This window comes from Pygoscelis adeliae, unplaced genomic scaffold, assembly GCF_000699105.1.
Source record: "Pygoscelis adeliae isolate BGI_AS28 unplaced genomic scaffold, ASM69910v1 Scaffold317, whole genome shotgun sequence".
Classification (NCBI taxonomy): Eukaryota; Metazoa; Chordata; class Aves; order Sphenisciformes; family Spheniscidae; genus Pygoscelis; species Pygoscelis adeliae.
Window position 1 is genome coordinate 572,942 of NW_008825155.1, and position 27,775 is coordinate 600,716.

At 45.7% G+C, this 27,775-nt stretch overlaps 1 protein-coding gene across 1 annotated transcript in view; it reads right to left on the reverse strand.

The window, feature by feature from the left end:
• The window catches only part of SH3PXD2A (SH3 and PX domains 2A), a 220,389-nt gene that overhangs the window by 67,296 nt on the left and 125,318 nt on the right, over window positions 1–27,775 (reverse strand). The window contains 2 exon segments of the mRNA XM_009328440.1: window positions 2,177–2,308; window positions 27,144–27,172. Of these exon segments, the coding sequence (XP_009326715.1) occupies window positions 2,177–2,308; window positions 27,144–27,172 (161 nt within the window).

Consider the following 27,775-nt stretch of genomic DNA (forward strand, 5'->3'; position numbering starts at 1 on the left):
ACCAAATTCAAACAATAACTATAGAGTTTAAGAAGTTGATGCTTGAGAAACTTTTGCTAGTTTCATTACATGCCATTTAAAGGTTCAGCTTTAGCTGAAGAGACAAGAAGTCATAGTATTAAAGTCATTCCTGTGGAATCCCTAACCTAGAGAGAGTGAGAGTTTATGTTTGGAGTCTTGTTCCTGGAACAACTAAAACATGAATTCCCTGCCAGAACAGTTTAGACAAGCATCCAAAGCAAGTGATGCTCACTCTATCACCAATCTGTGACTTACGGTGTTTTTTAAATATGTATCCACATGAGTATTATATAGATCTATATAGATATGATGGACAAGATCATAGTGTGGAGTTCAGGTCTTCAGATTTTCTTTCTTGTTTATACAGACAGTAAGAAATCTGGCTGCTAAGCATCAGAATATGGTCTTAAGAAGTGTAATCCAAGTTCAAGGATGTTTCCTTAGAAGAGTCACGTTTCTGGACCCGCTAATTAAATTCAAACCCTGACACTCTCCATTTATATCTCCACATACCATGTGGTTCAATACAATATGATGTGAACTGTGCAAGTCAGAGAGGCCACATTAAAAGAAAACACAAAGGAATTATAATTTGGAATTCAGACACTTCTTGCACACTTTAACAGCCCAATTCCCTTGGCTCCATAAGCCACTTCCCAAGACAGGGATATCATGGATATGAATATAAGTTGCCACAATAACCAGGCTTGTTCTGACAGCACTAACACCCATTATTGACACTGAGGAGCCCTCAGGCTTGGAAGGGAGAATGCTTGTCCACTAGCCCAGACACAGTTTAAGAAGTCAAGACATTTTTTCCCCCCTTCAGTCATAACTATTGCTTTAAAGTGGGGCAGATGAGCACTTTAGCCTCTACTAGTTTTGCAAGTGATACAGCCAGTACCCAGGAGACGGGCATTTCTGTTCACACTAGCCAGTTCATTTCCACACACTATCCTTTTGGACACCACACTAAATCATTGGCCAGCAACTGACTGCATCACTTTGAGCCAAACAAGCATTAGGCTTTCATACAGCAGAGAAATAACTACTCCATTAAAAAGAAAATAAATATAGAAATACAACGCACGGTCATCGTTGCAAATAACCTCACTCGGAGCTCTGGAAGATAGATTTGAGTCCCAGATCAGGGTGTCCCGGTTCCCCCAAGCTCTGGCGTGCCCAGCATGCTCTAGAGCCAGCCAGCCGTGACAGCCCTGTGTGTGGACCTACGACAAAATGAGCCTTCGCTTGAATGGCTCCAAATGCCAGCAGCTTCTCTGGATGAGGACACACAAGTCACAAATGGGCTGGAAACCAGTCCTGGACAACAGCTCTGGATTAATACACAAGGAGCACTGGAGGGGAGGAGGGGGAGCTGCTGAAGACAGGCAGTTATTCAAACCAGCTGCTAACCCGCTCCAACCACTCACATGTACACAGTCTCCTGCATTTGTTCAGCCTGAATCAAAACTACCAGACATTCAAGAGTTAAAGTACACAAAAGACATCTATACGAACACTTGCCAAAAATCTCATTTTCCAAGTGGAAGCTGATTATTCCAGGGATGGCAGAAGAAGGGATTTCATCTTGCTTTTACATGACAGGCTCTGCCTCCTTGCCTCAAAATTCCCCAATTAACACTTCTGCAAGAAGTTTTGAAACTGTGCACGGCCACGTATTTATCTACGCACATTCTCTCCCCTCCCTACCGAGCTCTGGGCCACGGGCTAAGCTGTCAAGCCAAGTTTCATCCCAAGCAATTTTGAAACACTCATCCTATAAATCCTCCGAAAAGGGAGTTAGTAATGGAAATGCTGACAGAGACTTGAAGAGACAGCAGGGCAACTATATCAGTCTACTATACATCAGCTTCATTAGCTGCAGATCCTTCTCTCTTTCACCTTCGTTTTCCATCAGCGTACTTTGGCTAATTAACTCACAAAACCCATGAAACATTCTTACAGTAGAAGGCAACATTTGGCCCCAAGCCCAAATCAACACTGAGAAACTTCAACATCCTCGGCCAGACATAGTAACTGTACCAGATGGAGCTAACGTACAGCTACAAGTAGTGATGAGGAAACCGAAAGAAGAGGAACACATGCAAAAATCAGACCATTGGAGGAGGGAAAAGCAGCAAACGTGTCTTACCGCTTTCGTTTTTCTCTATGACATCCACGACCTCTCCAGCCTGGAGGCTGATCTCAGAGTTCTCCTGCTTCTCATAGTTGGACACCACCACATATTGCTCCAGGATCATGGGTTCAGAGCTAGCATCAGCACCTGGGGAAGGGAAAAAGCAAGCCGTAAGCCAGCTTCCAGCCATGGCTCCTCGAGAGCGACCTCCGTCCATCCGATTCACGACAGGCCAACTTGTCACCAGAGCCAAGCGAATCAGCAAACAACCTTGGCTTGCAGCATATCCCCAAATGGCTGGCCATATAGAAACAGCCTCCTCTGGCCCACAACCCAGCAGCACAGAGGGACATTGGAGAGAAGAAAAAGAAAAAAGGGGAGGAAAAAAAATACGAAAAGGAGCCAAAACCAGTGAATTAGTTGCAAATTTTCATGATGGATTCTGAAAATAAACCTCTTCCCAACATGGTTTCCACAATCCTTGCTCCTATTCAGAGAGAAAAATCCTGGGCAGAAGCAGCATAAATCCACAGCTGAGCCATCCCCCCAGTAAACCCAAAGAAAAAAACAGCTCTCCCCTTGGCGGCTCAGCTCCTTCTCCACTCTAAAGGCTTGAGCTGAAAGTCAAGAGGGGGCTGTAGATGCCAATCATATTCGTCTGCACTGCAGCCCTTAAATAGAAACACATGAGCGGGATTGAAAGAGAGGGAGGTGGGGTGGAGGGAGAGACGGGAGGGCGGGGAAGAGTGTTTACTTGAAACAGAAGAAGAAAAAGAGTTATAGCACCAGATCCTTGCTCAAACACGGCCACCCCCCGCCTGCCCCTCGCCAGCTCCGCAGTTCCGCATTCCCCACGGCAGAGCAGCCCCGAGCGGGACAGGGGCACAGCGCACTCCGGCTTCCCCCCTCCATCACCCTTCGGCACCTTTTTGGAGCCCTTGGAGCCAACCTCTCCAGTTGTTCGGTTTCTCTTCATACCGAGGGCTTTCAGCTGCCAGAGCCATTTATGAATGAGAGCAGGCTCTCACACAATCAGGGGTGAAAAAAGGTGCAAAATAATCGTTCTCCTCCCTTCCCCCACACTCCTTGAGTTTCTTCTTGGTTTTTTTTTTATTTCTGACTTTTCTACCCCCAAACTGAAATCGTGCATTTCGGGGTGGAGCCGCGAGGCAGGGACGCCGCTGTGCCAGACATGGAGGGAGACCTCCTCGCACTGCTGCTCACTGTACAAGATGCATCTTGACTCTCCAGTGCAACATAAACAGAGTGGCCGGGGCCCCCGCACCCGCAAGCCCAGGCACAGACCAACTGTGCTCTGCCTGGAAACTGCCTCAAACAGTCACGAAAACCTTTAGGACATCATGGCTTCTTAATTTGCCCTCATTTATACACTCTTCAAAGTGTCAGATCAGAGCAAAAAGCACCTACAGTTTCTGTCTAAGAGCCAACATGCCTTAATGCAAAATTATTTTACAGGTTTCCTGAATTACAGCAATGTGTATTAAAGCAGAGCAGTTTGGGCCAACAGCATTATATACATTTTACATATTAAGAGGCAGTTCCTGTCTCTCTAGATTAAGACGCAGATGGAAAGGGGAGACAGAAGCAGATGTACGGCTTGCTGAAAGTCCCATTTCACGTGACGGGGGCAGAGCCAGGAGCAGACTCCAGGTCTCCTGAATCTCTGATGACAAATTGGCTACAAGAGACAGGAAGGAAGCAGCATGGTCTGAAACTGTCCACCAGACAAGTCAGGGGACTGACAGCCAAGCACAGGATGCTCAGCGCTGTATTTCCAAATGCAGCATATTCATGTGCATTTGGGCTGAAGATGCAAAGTGATTCTACAGACAAATAATTAGCATCCCTGCCAAGAGAGAGGTAAAGAATGCATCAGCCATTAAAACAGCATCCTGTGAAATGAAAATCCTAGAACAAAAAGCAATTAATCCAACCGTTTCCTGAAAGGAAACACTATCACAATGCCTCCCTTTGGACCAGATTTAAGAAATCCAGAAAATTAGAAGACTTCCTTGCTCCCTAAGCGTGCCTCTGACTCTCCTCAGGTTACGTAGGTTAATTTTCTTTAAAACAGGAGCCATCTCCTCTAGAAGTTTGTGTTTAAGAGATTTAGCTTTTCTATAGATAGTTGAACCACAGCCAGTAACAGGAATAGGGGGAGAAGACTTGAACTGACAACACTGAAATTTATAATAAAAATTTTCACTATAGCTGTTCATTCCAAATAAGCATCATGTTTCTGTTCATGATGAATCAACTTGACTTGTGTGTTCCAGTTTAAACCAGTGCTAATTGGGTTATCTGAGTGTGATGAGATGCCTTCCCGTTTCACACTGCTTCCCACACAGTCCCTTCTACCAGTCCAGAATGGGGCAGCATTATCATCTTCCTTCAACCTATTTACGCAAGTAACACCTACAACCACTACTTCGTTTTAGTCTTAAGATAAATACCAGTTCTCTAACCAGAAACAAAAGCTGCCATGGTCTTATGTTTATGCATGTGCATCAGCAGAGAATTCAGTGTGTGGAAAGGCAAAAGAAGGGACTGAGCAGTGGTAAAGGGAGCAGGGAACACGCAGGAAGCTACTTGCTAAATAGACACCACAAATGTCTTCTTTCCTCTAATCACCTAGACAGTTTTCATGGGAGTAGAGTAAGGAAAAAACCACAACACACAGCATTGGCTTGGTAGCAGGAGCTGTGCTCACGTGATGCACATGTCCCTGCTGGGAACAAGGAGAGGACCAGGCTGGAGCGCAGGCTGGCAAACACCCTGCCGTCAGCCACCGAGGCCGAGCCAGGGACCATGTGCCACGGGAGTGCCCTTGCCAGGAAACCCGGAGAAGCAGCACTTCAAATCCACCTCCGCAACTCTGGCTCCAAAAAAGTGGGTTTACAACAGTCTGGCAAGATAGGTTATATCTGCACTCACATATCCGAAACCCAGCAGGACTTCACGATGCCGTTTACTCTGTCCTGCCTCGGCTAGGACTTCTTTGTCACTACAGTGGCTGGTGCAACATATACAATTAAGAGACTGTTTTAACAGAAGCTTGTGTAAGTGTTACAGGGTTCCTATTAAGACAAAAAAAACAATAGGGTGATACATTCCTTGGTCTAGGAAGTAACCAGGGTCAAACAAACTTGTTCATTTATAGCTACAGCAGATCATGCCCCGAGGATATCTCCCTTTGGAGGTGTGGGGTCCCTGTGGCTCCTGGAGTGATGCTCGCCCAGGATTAGGCACTGCACAGCACGGAAGATTTCAGTAACAGTAAAGGAGGAAAGAAAGGAGGAAAGAAGACAAAGAAACAGCTCATCCCAGTAATCAAGAGCCTTAAACATTTTCTGGGTAGCCTGGTTTAGGTTGTTACTATATTCCCTTCAGGCACAGTTGGTAGGGTAAAAAAACTTTAACCCTCCTCAGCCTTCCATCCCCCACAAGTATCTTTAGATGAATTACTCCTCAGTGACACTCAGGATGCCCACAACATAGCTGGTATGTTATGTCAGACTGCAGGTTATCCCCCCGCAAAGGGGATTCAAAAGAACAAGACAGGCAACACCACAAAGAGCACAGCACCAATTACACCCGCTGCCGTGGGTGCTTCCGCATCCCTGCCAATTAGTTCAGGTCTAATTTGTAACACAGGACACAGCGTTGCATTGAAGAGTAACAGCCTGCTCAGTGCAAAGCACGCCAGAGAAGAGGGAGAGTGGGACGAGTTCCCCAGCAAGCTCACACGCACACTGCCGTGCTCCCCTGACATTACAGCCCCGCTCTTTTAAAAGCCTCTTCAGCCCAGGCAGGAGAAACGGGGAGCAGAGGATAGGATAAGGCTGATGTGCCAGGTAAAAGTTCCCCCCTCCACGCCCCCAAAAAAGCAGAATTAGTGTTTTGGTTTAGCTCCAACTTGTAAGCCCTCCCCACAGCAGAGCGCACGATAGATTGCTGGCTGAAATAAGAGTTTGCTTGCCTCTCCGTTTCTTTTTGCCTCGAGTCCGTTTCCTGGTTAAAGTCTTGAAAATACCCCTCCTCCTCTCCATAGGGCTCCACTTTACAATCCTCCTGCTCCTCACCTCAGCGATTCCCTTCCTGGGGCTAGGCAGAAATGTCATCGGAGCTTGTCTGTGCCCCTCACAGCTGGTACTATTAAGTGACACAGTTCCACCCTGTCCCCCTCACCAGGCAGCAAGGAGGGAGCATCATTCCTCCCGCTGTACTCAGAGACCGGCAACTACTGTGAAAGCCTCATAAATAAGAGCACAGAGCACCCGTTCCAAGCAGCGTCTTCCTCCTCCTCCTCCTGTGTTGCAACAGCTAAGACCTACAATGGTTTTGCAATAGCCAAAAATCAAAACCACCAACTGGACTCCAAAAATAAAATCATCTGGATATGGAAATCTGAGACTCCTGATCTTTGCCAGAGTCCTCTGTTGTTATCAGGCTATAAACATGTCTGCTCTTTTAATCCATACAGCGCACAGGCTTTTATATTGCCCTTTTATGATTATCAATCAAGTGTTTACAGATTCAGACTAAATGAATTAGTACTGGGCTGGTCAGTGGAAGTTTTGCAGAAGAAGCCAAAACCACAGAAACGGTCAGTGAACGCCATAAGGATGATTCACAGCCGAACCACCAACTGGCAGGTAGTCCAGCTATTCCGACTGGGGAACAACTGCTGAGGACACATGCAGGGTCTGCACACAGGGGAGTCTAGCAGAAAGCATCCTCAAGTGTCACGGCTTTCCGTATGATAAAGTCAGAGTTTTGCACTTTTCTGTGCCCAGGGAGGAGTAACTGTGGTAGCTTGGATCTAAAGCTGTGGTTTCTTGTTAAAGCCAATTCTTCAAGGGTAAGCCTTTACGTATCTCTGGAAAACTCCTTTTGGGGAAGGGGGGGGGGGGAAATACCCAGAATAGCAGCAAGCCTACTTAAAATCCTCAAATCAGTCTATCCTCTCACAATCATATGCCCAGCTCTAAACACAGGGATTTTCTTCCCCTAAAAACTCTACCTCTTTTCTTTCTTATCAGAAGGACCACATCACTATGGTAAATAAACATATTAAAACTGTATGTTTTCTTTGAGCCCTCCACCAGTGATCTATCCCCAAGTATTTTAAGATCGAGAGCTTACGTCTGCCTAAAAATTAGGTTAGGTGTCTGTCCTCGTTTCGGCTGGGATAGAGTTAATTTTCTTCCTAGTAACTGGTACAGTGCTGTGTTTTGGATTTAGTACCAGAATAAAGTTGGTAACACACTGATGTTTTAGTTGTTGCTAAGTAGTGCTTACACTAGTCAAGGACTTTTCAGCTTCTCATGCCCTGCCAGCGAGAAGCTGGGAGGGGGCACAGCCAGGACAGCTGACCCCAACTGACCAAAGGGGTATTCCATACCATATGACGTCATGCTCAGTATATAAAGTGGGGGAAAGCTGGCCAGGGGGGCTGCTGCTCGGGAACTGGCTGGGCATTGGTCAGCAGGTGGTGAGCAATTGCATCACTTGCTTTGTATATTCTTTTATCATTATTATTATTTTCCATTCCTTTTCTGTCCTATTAAACTGTCTTTATCTCAACTGATGAATTTTACTCCCCCCTGCCCCCCCTGATTCTCTCCCCCATCCCACTGCAGGGGTGTGTGGAGTGAGCGAACAGCTATGTGGTGTTTAGCTGCCTGCCGGGTTAAACCACAGCAGTGTCTATTGCACACAAGGTAAGAGTCAGACTTTACCATGTAAAGCACACGAGATTACACAAGAGCTCACAATCTCACAGGGGTCTCAGAAAAGCAGTTCCTAAAATAACCAGTTCCTAGAGTAGGCAGTGGGATGAGACTGATGAAGCCTCCTACAAATCTTGGGGACAATGTGGATTCAGATCAAGACCATGTTTCTAAGCCTAGGATCTCTCTTCTATTCAGTGGGGGTTTTTTGTTTTGTTTTGGATTTTTGTTCGTTCTTTTGGGGTTTTTTGTTCTTAATGTGCCCTAAACAATCAGGCCTTTGACCCATCTGCTGGATACTCCTGCACTCCAGCCTGTCACTCTTCAGCCCCCTTCCCACTTACCAAAATTCAGGTTATATTTGCATGTCAATTATTCTCGGAGGTAAAAGGCCACTCACAGCTTGTGGCAATTGGAAAGGGGATTCATCTCCATGCCTTCTGCCAGACAAGAATCCCCCTAGTCCTAGCAGTGTTTAACTTCAGAGATCAACAGCTCTTGGTGTAGCAGTCCTGAGCCACAAAGCTTTAGGGACAGAGACGGAAGTTCAGCACCACCCATAGTAACTAAAGGAATTCAGTACAAGTCCAGTCCAGTCTCCAGGTCTTCACAGTAAAACAGTACTGGCAAAAATCCCTTTGCCTCATTATAGATGAAAATAAATATTTGGATAAGTCTATCAAATGGGTTATTAACACACTATCATTTCTGTAGTTCTTTCCTGAGCTTGACCAGGTAGCTCTTTTACAAAGAACAAAGCAATTCTGTTGTGTTTTCAGAAAAGAGTTTCAGAAGCAGGTGACACCCTGCTATTAGGCATAGATAGGATTGAAAGCAGAAAGGGAAGGGTTTGGATCTGACCCTTAAGTAATTCAGAAGACTCAAAGCCAGAGAAGTTTGGCCTAAAACCTTCTCCAAATCCCAAAGAATGCCTGAGAATAAATCAAGGTTGAGCACCATGGACCCAGTGATGGCCAGGTCAGCATGCAAACCCTCTCACCCCAGGTTAGAAGCCATGATTAATGTACAAGAAGTTTCTCCATAAGTGTGCATCCATACATACACCTCCCTCAACTCCACAGCGCTCATGTGCTCTGCAAGCCTTTCAGCACATGGGGCAATAGCTTCCTTGCAGAGTAGCTAAAACTCTAGTCTTTCTTGTTATATTTCTGGCTATACGTGCAGAAATCTGGTACAGACGGCAACTCCATGAGCTGCATTAACTCCCTTCTGGCCCCCTGGGTTGCTGCTACAAACAGCTACAGGGAGCCCAAGCCAACAGTGTGCATTGCCACCATGAAGGGAGTATGACCAGCAATCACAGCAGCAGAAAATTAACCTGATGCCTGGATTCATTCCCAGCATAAGGTGCACATAGTATTTTCTAGTGCTTCTAAGAACCAAGATCTGGATAAGCCTTCAAGGGTTTGGGACAAGTGGCAGCTTTAAGGTAGACTGCGGCTTCCAGCACTGGAGTACGTCTGATGGACAGTCCCCACGGGGAGCGCATCAGGAACAAGCTTGGCTGATGGTAAATGGCAGGCGCTCTCTCAAGCAAGTGCTCCAATTCAGTCTTCCTTCTTTACAGTCCTGAGCAGCAGCTCCAACAAAATCCTGACAAACGGAGAAATTCAGTGCTGACCTTTGCTAAATGGAGCTTGTTAGTCTCAGGATTTTTATTGTTAATTTTTGATCTGCTAGGTTTTAAGACAGAGCCAAAAAAAATTAGAGGCAGGATGGTGAAAGGAAAAAAAAGTTGAGTCCTCTTTCCATTCCTTCTTGGAAAGTTGGCTCTCTGAACAGCGATTCCAACCAACTAGGTTACAGGTAGCAACAGTTAAGAATACTTAAGTATTTTTCACACAAATCTGTTAAACTGCTTGGAGATTTTCACACAGCTGCTAGACAGGGTCTCCCACCAGGCTGAAGTCACCTATATACTCTGGCATTTGCCCTAGTCCTGCTCAGCAGTGCAACGCATTCATATTACTCCACATGGCATGAAGCAGACTAGCCAAGGAATTTAACGGCAGTTGGGGTGACCCAACCTAGTGCCCCACCACAGCACCTCTCAGGATTTGGCTGTATGGCACCTGTCATTCTCCAAAGTAGGAAATTAAACCACTTGCAATCCTTGGTTAGAGTCTCTACTTTGTGGAGCAGGAGCTTGTGCTACAGCTGGAGCTCGGGCAGCACAAAACTGGCTTCTGTTCTAGTCTCCAACCCCTAGACTAGGACACAGATACGTACTACATGGGTAAAGATCATATTCAAATTCGAGTCTGCTCCGTCAGCCTGCCACATTAGGATACAGCCCACGGCAGGTCTGGACTGAAGAGCAGCTGTGTTGGAAACTGGGGATTCATTTGGATGAGAAGTAAACTGAAAGGCCACGTGAACTGGAACAGCATGGGGAGCTAAGAACCTGCCAGATATACCAGATGACTTCCAAGCAGGACTATGTATCAACATTCACCTTCTCGAGCACCATGCAATGCAATTTATCATTACATTTGCCCTATCACCATGCACAGATTTTTTGGAAGCCAAACTAGCAACATGCATTTAGCTAAAAGCAGTCAACAGAAGGGAAGAAGTTTGTATCTATTAAAGAAAGATTTCACTTCCTTGCCCTTCAAGAAGGATGAAAGCCTTGGCATTCAATTTGTCATTTTACATATAGCAACATGAAACAGTCCCAACAGATGTAGAGAGTCAGAGAAACCCACCCTCACCCCCAGCCAGGTAATCTGAGGGCTTCTTGTCATTCTTCCCAAGCGACACCACCTCTTCTGTCTCCTCAACACATTTCTCTCCTGCTCAGTCTTGTTCTGTTTCTCTGTCTGAACTCCCTGGTGACCTATCAACCACCAGGCTCCTGTGACTGAATACTTCAGATATTTCTGCACTTTTATATCCAACTACCACCCTGAAATTAGACGTACTCTAAGATTGGGCAGAACCCCGCCAGGGATATATTCAACTTCTGTCAAGGATAGCACTTCTGAAATCACAGCAGTCTTGCTTACTAAAAAGCTCAGACAAGCAAGCACTCATCCATTGAGGATGGTGGGATTTTGTTCACATACTTTGAACAGGGCATAAACTCAAATATTTACCAAGTCAGGAATGGAAAGCAGCAGGAGTGTTTCCATCTTTCCTTGCCTTGAGACCTATGTGTGGCCTTAACTGCCTGGGTGAGCAGGCCAGCATCCTGTACAGACACAGGGTCTATGGCTTGTGATCATTTTTCCTAAGCCTGAAGGAAGAAAAGACCTCTTCTCTGGTATTCCACATCAGGTGACAAATGTTTGCAGAAGAAATCCACTGGTTACTCAGGAGAAGTCCTGATTCCTTATACTATAAAGCTCAGTTTTTGCCTTGTATTGTACTACTACTCCCCAGATCCTGACACCTCACCTAGAAGTTGTTTCTCTGCTCCTTTCTCCTTCTCAACTCCTTGTGACAAGGAGTCTGATGCACCCTTGAAAATTTTGCATCTTCCTCAGAGTCCCATGTTTTCCATATAAAACCCTTGCTACTTACTGTGGAAAAGCAAAATAACATTTCAGAAGAACAAGGAGAACGTAGTCATGTTTCTCTCCCTTATCTCGACCCACAAGATTTCTCACTTTTGCTCCGCTTCTTCTCTCCTCCATCCCACATGGGATAGTGAGAGAGCAGCTGTGCAAGTACTTAGCTGTGGCCAGGTCAACCCACCACAGGAGGGGACGCTGCTTTGGATTGTGGCTTTGAGTTGTGCGAGGTAAGATACAAGACAGCAAACTACTATCCACTGCTAATAGCAACATCAAGGTGAGGCAGCAGTCAGAAAAGCAAAGCTCTTCCTTATCAGAAATCATGCATCATGAAAAACCAATACACAAGTAGTCAACAGATCCTGGATATCCACTGTCAGAGACTCACATTCAAGACAATTCCAAAACCACACACAAGTTTGAACTACAGACTTCTCTTTTTCATAGCATGCAGAACACCAAGACACAAGAATTTACCTGGAGTGACACTCTTTTTTGGAGTCTCAGACAAACTGGACATCCAAACTTGAAATCCAAGAAGAGGGCAGCCATGAAAAGAGAAAGTAATTAGAGAAACAAGAAAACAGTCATATCAGAAAGTTTGAAAGTTAGTCAAGACAGCTTTGAAAGAAATGTTAAGTTTTTCTTAAGAGTGGTGTTGGCATGATGGGGACTCAGTTAAAGGTAAAGTCATAAGAACTACCCAGTTAATTTTTATGTTTTAGGGGACTTGCAGAACTTGTGAAACTGATCTGTAGTGATCCGATTTTGAGATCTTGGAATAAGATATGCTGTGAGTTTATTCCCAGTAGGACAGGGAATGCATACCAAGAGACAGTTTGACTTATTAAGCCTCAGACCTGCAAAAGTATTTAGCTTTGCAGCTGTTAATGATCCCCAAAAGACCAACAGGCAACTTGCAGAGATTGAGCTTCGCAAACACATGCAAGTTTCTACAAGCATTTGCGTTTTGTTACCCTGCAATAGCATTAAGGAAAACAACAATAGACAAATAATACTCCATGGAAAAGAGTACAAAGCTCCAATAAAGGTACATTCAAAGTATAACTAGAAATAGCATTTTTTAACTAACGAACATGAGGCAGAAACCTGGTTAAGGAGAAAGCTAATGGAGTTGCTACCAACAAGGTCAAAAGATTTCCCTCCCCCTCCATGAAATGAGGTGTAAATACTTGGCTTGGGATTCTGGGAATAATCTTCAAATGTTAAGTGGTGGGGGTTTTTGTTTGAATACACTGGAAGCATGTTTTAAGAGTTAGTAGGTGTGCCCCCATTTCAAAATAAGAACCAGCAAACATTCCCCTTCTGTGGGATGAGGGAGATAAGGACAGCTGTTACTCTCACATTGCCTGAGAGAAGAGACAAGGAGAGGTGTTTATATGATAGGCTAAGAGTTTCCTAAATTCTGACAAACAATTCCAAAATGCAATTTTAAAAACTTATTTGCAATGGGCAACCCAGTTCCGGACCCATCAGTTTAACAGCAGAGAAGATCACTCTTCAATCACTTGGAGAGAGGGGCAAGCTATATTGGTGGCCTTGTCTATTTGACTAGTTATTGTCTTTTGACCTGCAGAATATCATCAAGACAGACAAAAATCAGTAATAGATTCCTAGTACGTATGTAACCGAGAAATTGCTAGCATGATACAAAGCATAAGAAACAGCTTTCAAACCTTTCCCTGGAAACCAGAGATCCAAGAACCACATTGCTGCATTTCCTCAGCACTAAAGGAATGGTGAGGTTTTAAAATCCTTTCTTTAAATCAGGCACACAATTTTTATTGTGTTAGAGCAAAAGTGGAATTCAGACGGACTCGGTGTTTTGATTACTTTTCAGTAAGTTCTCAATAGTGTCAGTCTGGAGAAAAACCTGAAGTCTTCCAACCATCTAACTCCCAAACCCATGCACTGCACTGTCATAATACAGGACAAAATACACCATGGTAAATTACAGTAATTTACTTTGGATTACCATTTAAGAAAAAAAAAAAGGCTCTGCATTGGTAGAGTACAACAGGAAATCATCTGGCAGAGTAACTTGTGCCCTAGATTATGGAGGGAATATACAGCATGTTTCTATTACAGACTCGGGGCACGCATGAGAAAGGGTGTGAAGGAGTTGTTGTCAGCAACTTGTCTGTTAGCTTTTGAATAGATTTCCACTGCCTTCAGGAACAGGATTATGAACTTCAGTCAGCTGTCAGATCTTTTTCTAGACAGAAGAACCTGAATATGGCAGTGATAAATAAAGCAGAAGATGTATTGCAGGAACAACTGGGAAGATTTCAAACCATTTGCCCCAATCCAAGCTGGCAGCAAAAGGCTGAAACAGCCAACAATGAAAGATAGAGGGAGTAAGCTGCGCTTAACACAAGCTTAGGGCTACCCTGGATCTGTCTGCCCGAGAAGAGAGGGAATTTAAACCTAGATCCGCAGTAGCCATATCTACAAACACCCCATGTGAGACCTCAAGGAACCAAACTCACCATAAAACCCAATTCTATTCGCTACTATCCATTTTTTTTAAATTTTCTTTTTGAACAAAGTATTTTTTTCTCCTTGTCAAAACCATTGGTCTAAGCCAGAATAAAAGGGCAATCTAAGTATTAACTGGTAAACAATCCCACAGGTCCCAAGTGTGGGCTCCCAGGCCCAAGAAGAGCATAAAAGCAGCAGCACTTCTCAGCTGCCCCAGCCTGACAGCAGCTAGATGTGGGATGAGGTTGCTTCTGAAAAGCAGAAGACAGCTAGCATATTTCAGCTGCTCCTGCACATCTGCTTAGCATTAAACTTCCTTCTTGGGGATTTTTTTTTTTTAATTCCAAGACATTTAAGCTCTAATTGCTACCAGCTTCTAAGAGTTCCCCCTACAAATAATAAAAATATCAGACATTAGTGATGGATTCCACTTCACAGGGAGCTCAAATGAAGAGCTGCGGAGGGAGCCAGGGTACAGGGAAGAGGTCAAAGACCCCAGAAGCATGCTGTGCCCGGGCCAACAAAACACAAGCTTTGAATGGCCCCGGGTTTCCCCTTTAGGACAGGGTTTTACTGGAATTCTGCATGGGGCTTGGAGCCATTTCCAATGGGATTGGTAACGGTAAACGAACAAACCCTCACTTCCTGCCTCTCCTCTCCCCTGTCGCCACACGGCCGAGCGCCGGCTAGTCTCCGATGACTTGGAGGTGGGGGGGAAAATCTCAGTATTTGGAAGGGAAATTAAAGTTGCCTGCTCAAAGCAAGGCACTCCTAAGGCAATAGCATCCCAATTCTGCTCCGAACACCAACCCCCACAGCCCTTGCTGCCGGCTTCAGCTGGAGCCAGAATAAACCCCTCCAATTGGAATTATTTTTAAAAGCCCAGAAGAAACACGGGTCCATAAATTACAGCTAAGCCATGGGGCCGAGGCGGTTGTGAAGAGCACAGAGGAGGCTCCCTGTCAGAGCCACAATGCACAGAAATAGCAGCGGAGCAGGCGTGTCACTGGAAGCGGCTGTGAAGGCGGCTGCTGACCCTCACCCCACCCAAGCTGCCACTACAGAGGTGGACAACCCCCAGACAGGTCAGCTGGGCTCCTCAGGTGGGGAAGGAAAGGAAGGAGTTGGGGGAGCAAAGGCTTTAAAGACATAATTAAACTGGTTGCTGTGGTGAACAAAATATGTGAAACGGATTATTTTAGATTTTACCAGAAGCTTTTCTGCTGCCAGTGAGACTGGTTTGTTTGCTGCTCCTCCCACCACTAGGAAGAGAACAGGCGCCAGACTGCTGGGGACCAACACTTTACGCTTGCGATGCAGCCCCACTCATCTCATTTTAACAGCAGACTGTTTGTCTTGCATGCAGTTAGGGCAGAGCAAGCTTCGAGGAAGATCTGACTCTAGCCTTTGTAGTCTAGAGTCAAACGCACGAGCTCAATGCTACCAAAATCCAGGAGATGCCACATTCATGGTTCACATCAGTACTGCACATCCAGCTGGGTCCCTGGTCCAGCAGGTGCAGAGAAACTCCTCCTCCACAGGCATTTTAGCAGTAGCTACTGATGCAGGTTTCTTTTTGTCAGTAACATTGCTTAAAATGTTCAGCTCAATGTTGAGTCTGGCATCCGTTATTTTATACTGCTGTAAAGGCCAGAAGGAACACCCTCCTAAAGATTCACAGGTTGCATATTGCTGGGGCTATCGGGGACCTTTATAACAAACTTTTTTTTAAACTAGTGTCTGTATAGCTGTCTAGCCTGTTAAGCTAGATATTTCCCAACAATATTCCTGCAGTAATTCTGAGGAATTGGATCATACTGGCCATGAGTCTCAGCGTGGCTGTAGTTCTGGCCATGTAGCCCTTGCCCCAAATGATTTCTGCGTACAGCTGAGAAGTTAGCATGGGCCAAAGACAAGTCCCAACAAGTGATCTGGATGTGGCTACCTTGCTTTGGAGGGTAAAGAGAGTTTATTTATACAGCCATGACCTGTTCTATGGAAGTTGTGTTCCATCGGAGATAGCAGTCCTAGGTCCATTTAATAAAACTCTTGTTCTCATGAAGCCCTACCTTAAACATCACCTGGGAATACTGAAATCTCCCTGCAGCTGTTAAGGTGCACCTTAAAATACCGAGAAAAGGATTGTAAGTGGCCATGCTGAAGAGATGCTAACATCTGAAAGAGGCTGCCCCTTTCCAACAGTGATCAATTCTGTAGGCCATTAGTCCTCTCCATGAGGAGGTACTACTGGCTCAGTTATTCAAGCACCACAGTGGTGAGTGCAGCTGAGCATTTTGCAGATTCATTTCCCAGACATACACCTTTCCTGTCTTAACTGGAAGGGTGAAAAGAGAAAGCAGTACAATCAGAGTGAACTGAAACTATACTGCTTTCCTGGCAAGTCAACGATCAGTGCTCCACTCCAGTGAACTTCACTGGTGGTCCAGTAACTGGCAGGGATTCCTCAGACTGGAGCTGGGGGAAGTAAATGCTTCTTCTGCTCATCACTGTTCAAATAAAAGGCATTAAGAGAAGAATGGGGGTGTTCTCATCCCAACAGTGGTATTTGATAAGTCAGCAAGAAGTGGGCTGACCAGGCTGTTCTATTTCTTAGAAGTGGCCTAGAGCCTTGTTCACTGTAACGTTTGTCATGTATGGCAGAACAGAAAACAGAAATTAAGCCTTTATTTCAATCTAGATTTTGGAGGTCAAGCCTGCCAAGGAGTTGGTATAAATTAAGTGCCATGTTGTTGTCCTGGGTGCTCAGGTGGGACACATTACTGCCCAGAGCAGGTAAGGAACCCCAGGGGGTCAGGCTCAGTCTACTCAATCCCTCCTCTGGCTCCTCCAGAGCTTCTTGCTGGGATTTTGCCTCCTCTTCTCCCCTCATCACTTCCTGCCCTCTTCAGACAAGCTGAGGAGCAACCTCCTCCTGACAAGATGAGGCTGGCCATCCATACAACCAAGAGCAGGAAGCTCCATGAGGAACCCCAAAACTGTGGGGCTTATTTCCGCTCCCATCTGCGCACAGAGCACCACGCTCAGTGTTCCCCCATACCCTTGTGAGCCACCTCCAAACCCTTCATCCCCAGACCCATTGACCATCCTTTGTCAGCCTGTCTTCCAGGTTTCTCTCCTCTAGCCCCTTCCCCTTCAGCTGGGGCTTGACACTTTGGTTAAATGGGAAGGCAGTAAGATGCAATAGTACTAGACTAGGGGAAGGAGAGAGAAATACTTGGTGTTGCTAACCTCCCTCAGGAATGGAAGTACTTTTATCAGATAATTACTCTGATACAGAGTCTACATGTAGCTCTGCAATATAGCTGTAAAACAGCTTGGAAAGACGAAAAATGCAGATGAGCCTTGATCTGAATTGGAACCATTTTCACACATTCCTGGCTCACACAATTAACTCATTCAATTAGGCAGAGAACAACAGATAGCCAGAGAAATGGGAGGATGGTGCAGAAAGGTTGCAAGTGTTTTGATTTATTTCAAGCACTACTGCTCAAGGCACCCTGTTGAACTGCGCCATTGATGTTTCTCCCTCCAGGCTCCAGAGGGACCTAAACAAAAAACAACATTTGTGCCCAGTGCCTGACCCAGGGTGGGCCTGGTCAGCCATTACACATCCTAGGTACCACAACGACAGATTTGCTGTTGTGATTGCTGGGCAAGCAGCGGCCACCCCGTCCCTTACCAGAGCAGCTTAAATAGGCTTTCTTTGCTCTTATGTCTGTGGGATGCCGATGCATCATGTTTAAAGCAAGTGTTCTAAGATAGTCCTTGAAGGAATATAGAGATGTATTCCATTTTTTCCCCCACTAGGAGCCTGCATTTTAAAGTAAACCTCTCATCCCTGCAGATATCTCCTCTTCTATATACTTGAAGCAGAATATCACCTCCACTCCCCATGCCATCTGTTCAAGAGGCAGTATCTTAAAAGGGCTACATCTTGAAAAAATATTTGACTAGTAGATTATCAAACATGCAAATCCAGCTAAAGTGCATGAGTAAGAGGATTGGCAACAGGCATTAAATAAGGCCTTTAATTTTAGTCCTATTCACCGAGTTCAGCCCCATCACAAACAGCCTGTGCAGGGCTTGTACTCGGGAAGAGGCGCTGCACTTGTGCAGGGGATGGGGGCAGATGTGCTGAGCTGCAGTGACAAGCCCAGCGAGCACCTTCCTCTCCCCAGCAGAAGTGGCTGCGCCGGGAGCTGCAGGGGCTCCTCGCCTCCCCAGCACAACGCTGCAGACCAATCTCAGACCACTTCCACTTGCCACGTAAGCAGAGCTGCCTGGCGTAAGCTAGACCCACACACACACACACTGCTTGGAAAATATTCACATCTGGCTTTCACGTGACTCGAGCATGCCTCAGAAATTCATAATCTGGGTAACTCACTCCTGCATGGGACAAATCCACAACCAGAGAGCCGTTTCTCAAGTCAGAACAGAGCAGCGGAGCAAGAGGATCGCATGCCTGACAATCTGCACAGTGACACACTCACCAGCTGCATTTCCACAGCCTCATATAGTCCTTCATCCTTTCTAAAAGTACAAACATAAAGAAAACTTAGTCCCAGTTTTCTACTCTGTTTACTTCTGCAAGAGCCCATCCTAATCCCATTCACAGACCCAGAAGTATCCAGAATTGTTTAGTTTTTGCTCTGGCAGCCATAGCTCATATTAACTCTTTCCACATGGCAAGCAAGGACTGCTTCCCACATGATCACTGTGGTATGGCCCCTGCACATACAGTTTTGTAGCAGTTCCCAGTTTTGCTGGGAAGTGCCTAGAATATCTGAACGCTAATCCACGTTTACAGCTGTACAAACTGAGAGCATCACCCCTCAGAGGAAAATAACAGCCTCCAACACTGCTGACGAGGAGGGCACAGAAGCCCCAGCCATTGCACTTGGAAAGTCACAGGTATGTATGCACACTAGGATTTATGCATGGCTCAAAAAACAAAACAAAAAAACCACCACAAACAAAAAAACCCACCAAGCAAGAGTCAAATCCCAACTGCAAAGAAGTCACGCTGCCAAGCACAGAAAACGTACTGCAGCATTGGCATGTCCAGACAGCCTGTTTTAACTGGCAGCAGACTGAGCTGGCCAATTGATGCATACGTTATAAAGCTGAACACTTGTAAGTTATGCTTCCAGCCATCTCTGGTTAGCTGAGCCACTCCATCCAGAGCAGACTGGTGAGGATTTTGCCTGTCACACAGCCTAGACACAGGCGAGCCAGAATGTGACAGGTATAAAAGCATGCACAAAGCTGGAGGCACTTAGGGAGCGCTATTTTAGGGGTGAGTGCTCTCAATAGCCTAAGGACACACACTCTGCCATCCAGGTTTCCTTCTCACAAGAAAGATCAAGTTTCAGGTGCTCACCAGCCTGAGATTAAGTTATCTAAAGCACCCAGGTAAGAGGTCTGCTCCTCTCAGCCAGCCAGACACGTCTGTGCTGCATACGGATTCCTGCAACAGCTGAGGATCACCACTCTCCACTCCAGTTCCCAAGTGCGTTTCTCACCTGCCTTATCTAACATGCCAAAAATCAAAGTCTGATACCACGCAGTTCTCTCTGTGCAGGAGAGGAAAAACCCACACAGGCAGTGTTAATACCATCTGCCACCAACAGACAGAGGAGGAAGGCAGAACAGGAGCAGATGGAGAATAGAGAACTCCTTAAAACCATGAGAAATGCCATTAGATCCCCTAAGGTACCAAGTGCTTTCTCAGCACTCAGCTGAAGAGTCTCCGAGGCATTTGCAAGGGTGCATGCTGTTCTGCCATGGCTGTGCTTGAGCCACACCTCATACTTGCAGTCCTTCCCTGCCCTCTCTCCCTGACATGGGGCTCTGCGCAGCAGCGATGCTGAGCAAAGAGCACAAACACATTCCTTTCCCTAATCCTGTACCCTGTCCCTACATTTCAGTTTAAAAGCCAAGGAGCAAAATAAAAAACCCACATAACACACAAACTCTTCCCCTCTTATCCCATCTTCCTCCCACCTCAGCATATCAGCCACCCAGAAGACGGCGATCCTATACATCTAATGGGCCACATGTCTTGTCAGCAGAAAACTGAAGCAGTGCAGAATAAAGTCTCCTATCTGCTCTTCTCTTCAGTAGCTTCAGGCAGAAGTCCAAAGCATTTCAGTTTAAACAGTGACTTTAAAAATATGGTGTACAAGGAGAAGTGCGAGATCAGTTTCCTCCTGCCAGAGTACCACAAGCTGGATTTGGAGTGTGGGATTGGAGTGGACAGATTCACATGTTCACTGAAGATGCAGAATTAGGTCACACACACACACACAGATGCTGCAAGGAGATGAAGTCTGCCTGACTGAGCTGAAGCTCTTCCACAAATCCCACTCTGTGCCAGTGCACCTGAGCACAGACCAATAGCCCTGCTTTAAAAAAAAAACACAGAGTAGATGTTCCTTCAATTATATGAAGAACTTGTTAAAAAAACCAAACTTACAGGCTTATTAAAAAAATCAGGAAAGAAAGTGAGCTGTTTCAGGAATTACTGCATCAGGCAAAAGCCGATAAACTGAACAGAAGTTAGAGGTTAGCAAATTCACTAGTTGAGGAAGAATAATTCTCCGTCATAAGAGGAAGCTCCATCATCAAGGACTGATCTGAGGATGCACATTGAGATCATTAACTACTAACTCCTTCCAGAACCAGGCCCAAAATGTACATCCCCAGTAATTATATGCTAAGGTTTGTTTGGTCCTCGGTTGCTATGCTTCTGCCTACTCTATCCTTCTTTTATTACTAAATCCTTTATCCTCCTGTCAAAAAAAAAAAAGAAAGAAAAAAAGCTATGTGAGAACCACAATGTTCTGCCAGAATCTGCTGTTTTTAAATTCCATGCAGTAATTAGTACATACAGCCAAGAAGGTTAATCGTATGATGGGGGAACAGATCCTAATTTCTGATCAAGAGCAATCCTGTCAGTACATGCTTGTGAAGTTACAAAATAGCGGCTGGCAAACTACCTCGTCCAGCCATCCTCATCAACAGGCCAAATGACACCAAGGAGCCAGTCCAGCATTGCTGTTTCTGCACTAATTGTAGAAAACAATGCAAGGAACACAGCACGCACGTGTGATTCATCAGGACACAAACGAGAGCACGTGCCTCAGTCTGCAGGGATCATGTCGTACCACAGATTTCTTACAAGGATTAAGACACCAAGCCCAAGCTACGTGGTTTAAGATGTTCCTGGGACCTTGCCATGGGCTTGGACAAACTTAGATCCCCATTCACCACCTTAAAAAAAAAAAAAGATTAACCTTCCAAACCGAAGCTTTCCTTTCGGATGGAGTATAGGGAGGCAGACTTCAGAGACAAACATGAGAGCAGAACCACTCAAACTAACATTTGAGTTAAAAAACACATTCTAGCTTTGCTGCTATCACCTGGGCTCAGATTCATTAAGCAATAACCAACTGCCTGCTTCATTACTCACATGCTTAACACAGGTAGCCCCAAGACATCTGCTGCAGTCACCACCTTGACAGAAGATGCATTGCCTCATGCTGGGATTCACCATGTTAGTTAATTGGATTTTTCAACATCTTTAGTAACACTCTTAGATTTGGCCCCTTTGATAACCCATTTAAAGAGTTCAGGCTTCCTCTGGCTGAGAGGGGAAAATTGAGACAGATCTAACAGTTAACCAAGTAAGTTAAGGCATGCCCATAGCACACTTGCTGTTGCGTCCACAGCTCTTCTAATATTAAAAGGGCATCCACCACTCCAGATAACATCCCATAAATACTGCAATAACCTTAAGGCAAAGGAAAGGCAGCACTGTGCCTCTCTTGGAGAGGTCCTTCCTTCTCCCTCCACTGCAGCCATCTCCCACAAATATCATAAAATATCTGCCAGGGCTGGAGGCTGTATGTTCCCTCCTCTCCCTGTACACACATGTAGCTAAGTGCCTGCTGCAGAGCTACAAAGCTGGCAGAGAGCTTCACATTCAGTTGCACCAACAAAGCTTTGTCCCTAGGGTTGGCACCCTAGTCCTGCAACAGGTAGAGACAGCTCCAGCCACGCAGACTTGCCGGTCCCGCTAATGGCTCACACATTTGTGACCCCGTTGAATGATTAAGCACAGAAAGGCTAGCACACACCATTCATTTTCTCCCTATCGCCTCAAAGGAGGCAGTTCAAACTGAAGTTAAGAAAATAAAGCTCATTTATAAAAATAAAAAAAAAGTGAGACATGCCATGGAGCTGTAAGTGCAGGCTAGACACGTGCAGTGTGACGGGACCAAAAAGGTTAAGCTCTGAAGTGATGAGCATAGCTCAGCTGTAAAGACAGAGAAAGCCATTTCCCTTCATAATTACAAAGGAAGCAGAAAAAAAACTATCCCCAATAACTCAAAGAAACAGCAATTAAAGCATCTCCCTGAAGCTGACAGAGCACGCACCCTCAGCATGTGAGAGCAAGGAAGAGGGTTTCCCTAGTAATGAAGAATTAGGCTAAAGAAACAACTCTTGCTGTCAGCTCCACCCATAAGCCCACGGCAGCAATCCCACGGTGATCAGCCATGAAGGCCCTCGGTGTTGTTACAACGATCTGCTTGTTTTTCAATTGGAGGCCCCACTTCCATCATTGTTGCAACTCTCTCAACTCTACTTAATTTCCCCATTGAGGGGAAAAAGACAGCATTACAGATGTTTCTATAAAAAGTTTGAGAAGTAGCTTCCCATGGACTCTGAAGTTTTTATTTACTTGCCAGCAGATACATTCTTCCTAGTTTTAGATTACAGAAGGGAAAGGAAGCAGAGATTGCTGTCTGGGTGCTGCCATATTCCGCTAGTCCAAAAATTGGATGTGGGAACCAAGCTGAAGGATAGTTCCCTCTGCTGAGGAAGCCAAGCCTCATCAGCATCCTCACTGAGGCAACAGTGGCTTGGACCAAGTTGTTAAGTTAATATTCTAAGTGCTCAATTACAGGGGCTATTTAAGTAGAATTCAGCTGGCACACTCAGCCAAAGTACAGCCAGCTTGATGCAGGCAGGATCTGATCAGCTAGAGAAAGGAGACACTGCAGTACTGATGGAACCATAAACTTTTTCTTTTTTTTAAGTTTATTCCCCCTCACTTGGGGGAGCATCCTACCGCATAGCAACAAGGTGCCAGAGAAAGCTGCCTGAGCAGCAGCTTGAAGCCAGCTGTGCCCCCAGCAGGAAGCAAGGCAGTCAGAGCAGCGGGAGTGAGCAAGCAGTGGGTTTTTTTGTCATGATTTTAGAAGGGGGTGGCCAGCAGTGCTCCTGCTAGTGCACACTGAAAGCAGTAAGCACAAGGGCTTGGCTGCCTACAAGGCAGGTGGCAGAGATCCATGCCTTAGCTTTGAAAGCAAAGGTGAAGCAGCATCTCTTCTGCCAGGTCCCACCCCACTATCAACAAGGAGAACCCTCTCAGTAATTGAGGAGCACTGAGACTCACCATGGAAAAGCTGTGAAGCCCATACCAACTCCCTATTGCCACCAAACACCAGATCCCAGGTGCTTGCTTCAGCTTCATGACTGGGGATCTGACAACAAGTTTGGCACGAAACCAGCCAAGAAAGATTCTCAGCAAGGGAAGAGGGCAAGATCATCTTACTCCAGGAGTCTGAAACTTGCTCTAGCCAGTAAGGTGTGTGTGTGCTGGGGAGGGGGGGGACACATCTTCAGGGAGAAACATACTCCAACTCTTTTTACAAGCCACATCAGGATTAGCAGATGTCTCAAGGGTTAATTAGTTCACCATGCACAGATGGTAGCTAGTAGGGTTTGCAGAGTGGATTAACCTGATTTGTGGTTTGTAATGTACCATGCAAATACCCATTACTAGACTTGCAGCAATTCTGCCATTATTTTGATTTGAGGAGAGAAAAACCACACAATGGATGCTTGCATAGAAGTAATGCCTATTTTGAGTGACGAGTTCCTGTTCACTTGGTTAATGTGATTGACAAATTGGAGTCTGAAAAGTAATTCCTTCCTTTTTTGCTACAGAGGGTCTTTGGAGAGACCTAGATGAGACCATTTGTTGCAAGTGTACGGAATATGCCCATGGTAACCACTCCTTACAGTTGTACTGAGGTCTCTTCGGCACTGACAGATGGTCATAGAGCAACAATTCAATTGCCTGGAAATATGAAAGCAGCTTTCTGAAGCAGCTCTGCAGCATGTCAAGCAAAGCCCCACAAATCCAAGGTAAGAGCACATGTGGTAGTTCAGGCCATAGCAAATGCCCATGCCCACGCAGAGCCTCAGTTGCTTCAGTGAAGCTCCAGGTTTCCGAGCTGACTGTAGGTTAAAGCATTTATAATTAGATAATATCCAAGTAAAGGGCTATGTGTTTATATAGCACTTTGCACAAGAGGAAGCCTGGCTCAGGGCTGGCATGCAGAGATGCCCCAGATCAGTGCAAGACTCTTCTGTTTAGCTAAGGACATGCCATGCTACTGCATTTGGTTCAGAAGGTCTCAAATATTTACAGCCAGTATCAGGTGCAGCAATAAATGTTTCCATAACTCCTCTTAAACTCTGAACTTATCCAATTTCTCCCTGCTCTAAGGGGCAAGCACAGGACTAGCTAGACATGCACTCTGGCAAGGCAGAGGTCAGGGTAGAGGTGACATTGGCTGTCAGAGGCATTCCCCAAATGTTTCTGTGATCAGCCACGCTCGTGTCATGCCTACACATGCCTGAGACATGGCAGCTGCGGGATTCCTGCCAGACGGTGTGGGACAGCCGTGCTCACACCCAAAAGCCTCCTCCCAGCACATCTCTGGTCAAGACAGAAGATGCATTCACAAGTCTGATTTGTTGGGAGGTGCTTGCATTTAAAAATGCCTATTTACCTCTTGTTTAAAGGCAGAATAGTGTCTGCACCTACGGAGGAAGCTACGTTTCAAAGCTGTTATCTCAGAAGACTCTCACAGCACACCCTGGAAATCTGTGCTTATTTACCCTACCACTTGTTCAAGTATCATAAAGCTGGTCTTTGTTAGAGGCTGTAACTACCAACTCCCTTGGCATATTCCTTCACTTGTTGTGTGTGCACTCCCACAATATCCAGCTCCAAACAGAAGGAAGCATTCCTCTGCTGCTCTAACATCAGGCAAGACAGACGAGAACAGAGTCCCTTTATGCAGCTCACTTTGGTCAGAGAGCTGCTTCATATTCCTCTTTGTACAGGGTAAGTGGAGAAAGAGCATCTCTAAACCCCACTGTTTCCAAGCCCTAGCTGTGCGAGCAGCCAAGCACCAAGAAGCAGGGAAGAGGAAACAGTCCCAAAAGGAGACGCGGCAGCACGTGGAGGTGGGACAGCCAAGGGAGAGAGCCAGACCTGAGCATCCATCCCTCGCAGGGACGGATGAGCATGTCACTTGGGATTCTCAGGGCAGGAGGCCAACAAAGAGCCCAGTAGGGCAGCATCCACAAATGGCATCTCAGCTACACTGACTCAACTTAATCCCTCTCCCCACAATGTCATGGCAGATCAGCTCCAACTTCCCCCCAGAGCCACAGGAATGGAGGAGCAGCAGTTTCCTCACACTCCCAAAGCAATTCCTCACATCTCTTGCAAGAGTATTGCAACTCCTGTGCATGTCAACTGGTGCACTGAGCCCAAAGCTCTCCTGGTTTCTTAATGCTGTTCTATGTCAGTGCTAAATCAGGTTGCCCCAGAGACTTCAGCAACGTTTTTCAAAGGTCTTTACATGGCCCAAAAGCCCCCAGTGCTCAGGATGTGGCACTGAGCCAGGAGTTCCCACACTCAGCTCTGCCTTCTACCAAGTCACTTGGACCTTTATGGTCAGCCCCTCTAGAGAAAGTGCTGCTGCCAATTTAATTCACGGGCCATTGTGAACAAACACTTCACTTAATATTACATTTAGGAGGTCCTAGAAGTGCAACCCAGACAGAAGCTGTGTAGATTAGGAAGATAAAGTGTGCCCTAGTTTATTGTGTCAGGCCAGCACCTTGTACGATGCTTGCCTCTTCATTACCACAACCCACTTCAGGGAAATGGTACCAAAAGTATTGGCCTGTAAAGGCAACAGCCATTTGATGCACAGGATGTCAGGGTCAAGCAACAGCTTCGCTTTAGTGCATCACTTAGCTTATTACAGGACTGCAGCTTAAAAGCTCTCATAATTAACCAACAAATCAATCTAGGCAGTGACATTCATTGGAGTCCAGTATGTTACATTCATCCTCCCTTCATTCCCAGAGACTAAGCCGTTGCAGTGTTTCTTCATCATCTTAAAAAGCAAGAAGAGAAAAGCCTCCCCTCTCCTGCACACAGGCCAGAGTTTTCCAGGCATTGCTATTGGTTTGAAAGGCCTCTCTTTGGATGCCCTGAATGCAATTTGGAGCACCCAAGACTCCAAACAAAGTCAATGAGAGTTGCAGGTGCTCAGTGCTGCTTGGGGAAAAAAATAAAAGGGAAAAAAACGAAAAAAAGAGAAAGCCCTGACACATCCAGCTCAGAGCAGCCAAACCCAGAGGCCCATAATTACATGTCCCTATTGAAAACACATCTGTAAAAATCACTAAGAGCTACAAGGGGAGGGGAAAAATTGGATTTATATAGTTTCAAATCAGGGTTTTACAGGACATTTGAATCCAGGATCTTAAAAACAAAACACTGAGCTAGATGTAGCCCAAACCCAGACACAGGCACCGAGAACATTTTGCATCAGAAGCCTCACCAGAGCCTTTTGGAAAGGCAAAAAAAAAGAAAAAAATAAAAAAGATTCAGACCAGAAGAAAAGCATTCCCTTCCCCTCCGGAGAAGAACCGCAACACTCAGGCTACATTTTGACTGTTTACTCAGGTAAAGATTGACTTAAGAAAAAAATGGAAGAGGGAAAAATTTAATATAATTATTCTCTCAGACTGGAGAAGGGGTTGTATAAATACAGTCAGAGGAGAGCAGTCATTTTAACTGCAATACTATATAAGGTGGGTTTCTTCTCCTCTCCAGTGCAAAGGAAAGAAACTGATGCCTGTCTCTAGCAGGCTTCAGCAATAAAAAGTTAAATTGCTACACAATTTCATGCAACACAAGATAAAGGAAGGTTTAAAAAAGGCAGGGGGAGGAGGGTGAAGGTCCGCTCTGTAGTCATGCAGTACATAGAAAGCATGGTCTCTTACCTGATTTTCTCTTGGAAGATCCATAATCCCTGAAAAAAAGACAACAACAAATAGACATGGTTAGAGCTGGAAACAGTGGTGAGAGAATAGGTGCCTCCCAAATTTCCACCCATATGCTCAAGGGCTCATCCTGCACCCTCCCTCCTTTAAAGAGGAGGTCAGGACTGCAAGGCATTGACAGGCAGGGGCTGGGACGGATCCTGAGCAGCACTGGCTCATCAGCAGCAGCAGCTGGGGCTTCTGCAGCACCAGGGGCTCGGGGAGCATGTGATCAACGAGACAGAGCAAACCATCCACAACCAGCAAGGCAGGGGAGAAGGGTGTCATTTTTTCCCCTTTAAATTGAGCTATTAAATGCACAGCTACTGAATTAACCCCTGACGTTCCCCTGGAGAGGAAAGGGAATATTAACTCTTTGCTGCAGGGGTGCGGCTGCTACAGGCTTATGTGGCATTGCTTGCAGTCCTCTCCTTTCAGAAGCGAATTAATTTGCAAATAACCTCCAGACCCCTCCTAGTTATCTCTGACAAGCACTTGTCTTGCAAGGAAAAAAAAACCCAAACAAACCCCAAACTTTGTCCTTTCTTCTTTCTTCCAGGATGGGGAATGCACCCTTACTTTTCTGTAGTGAT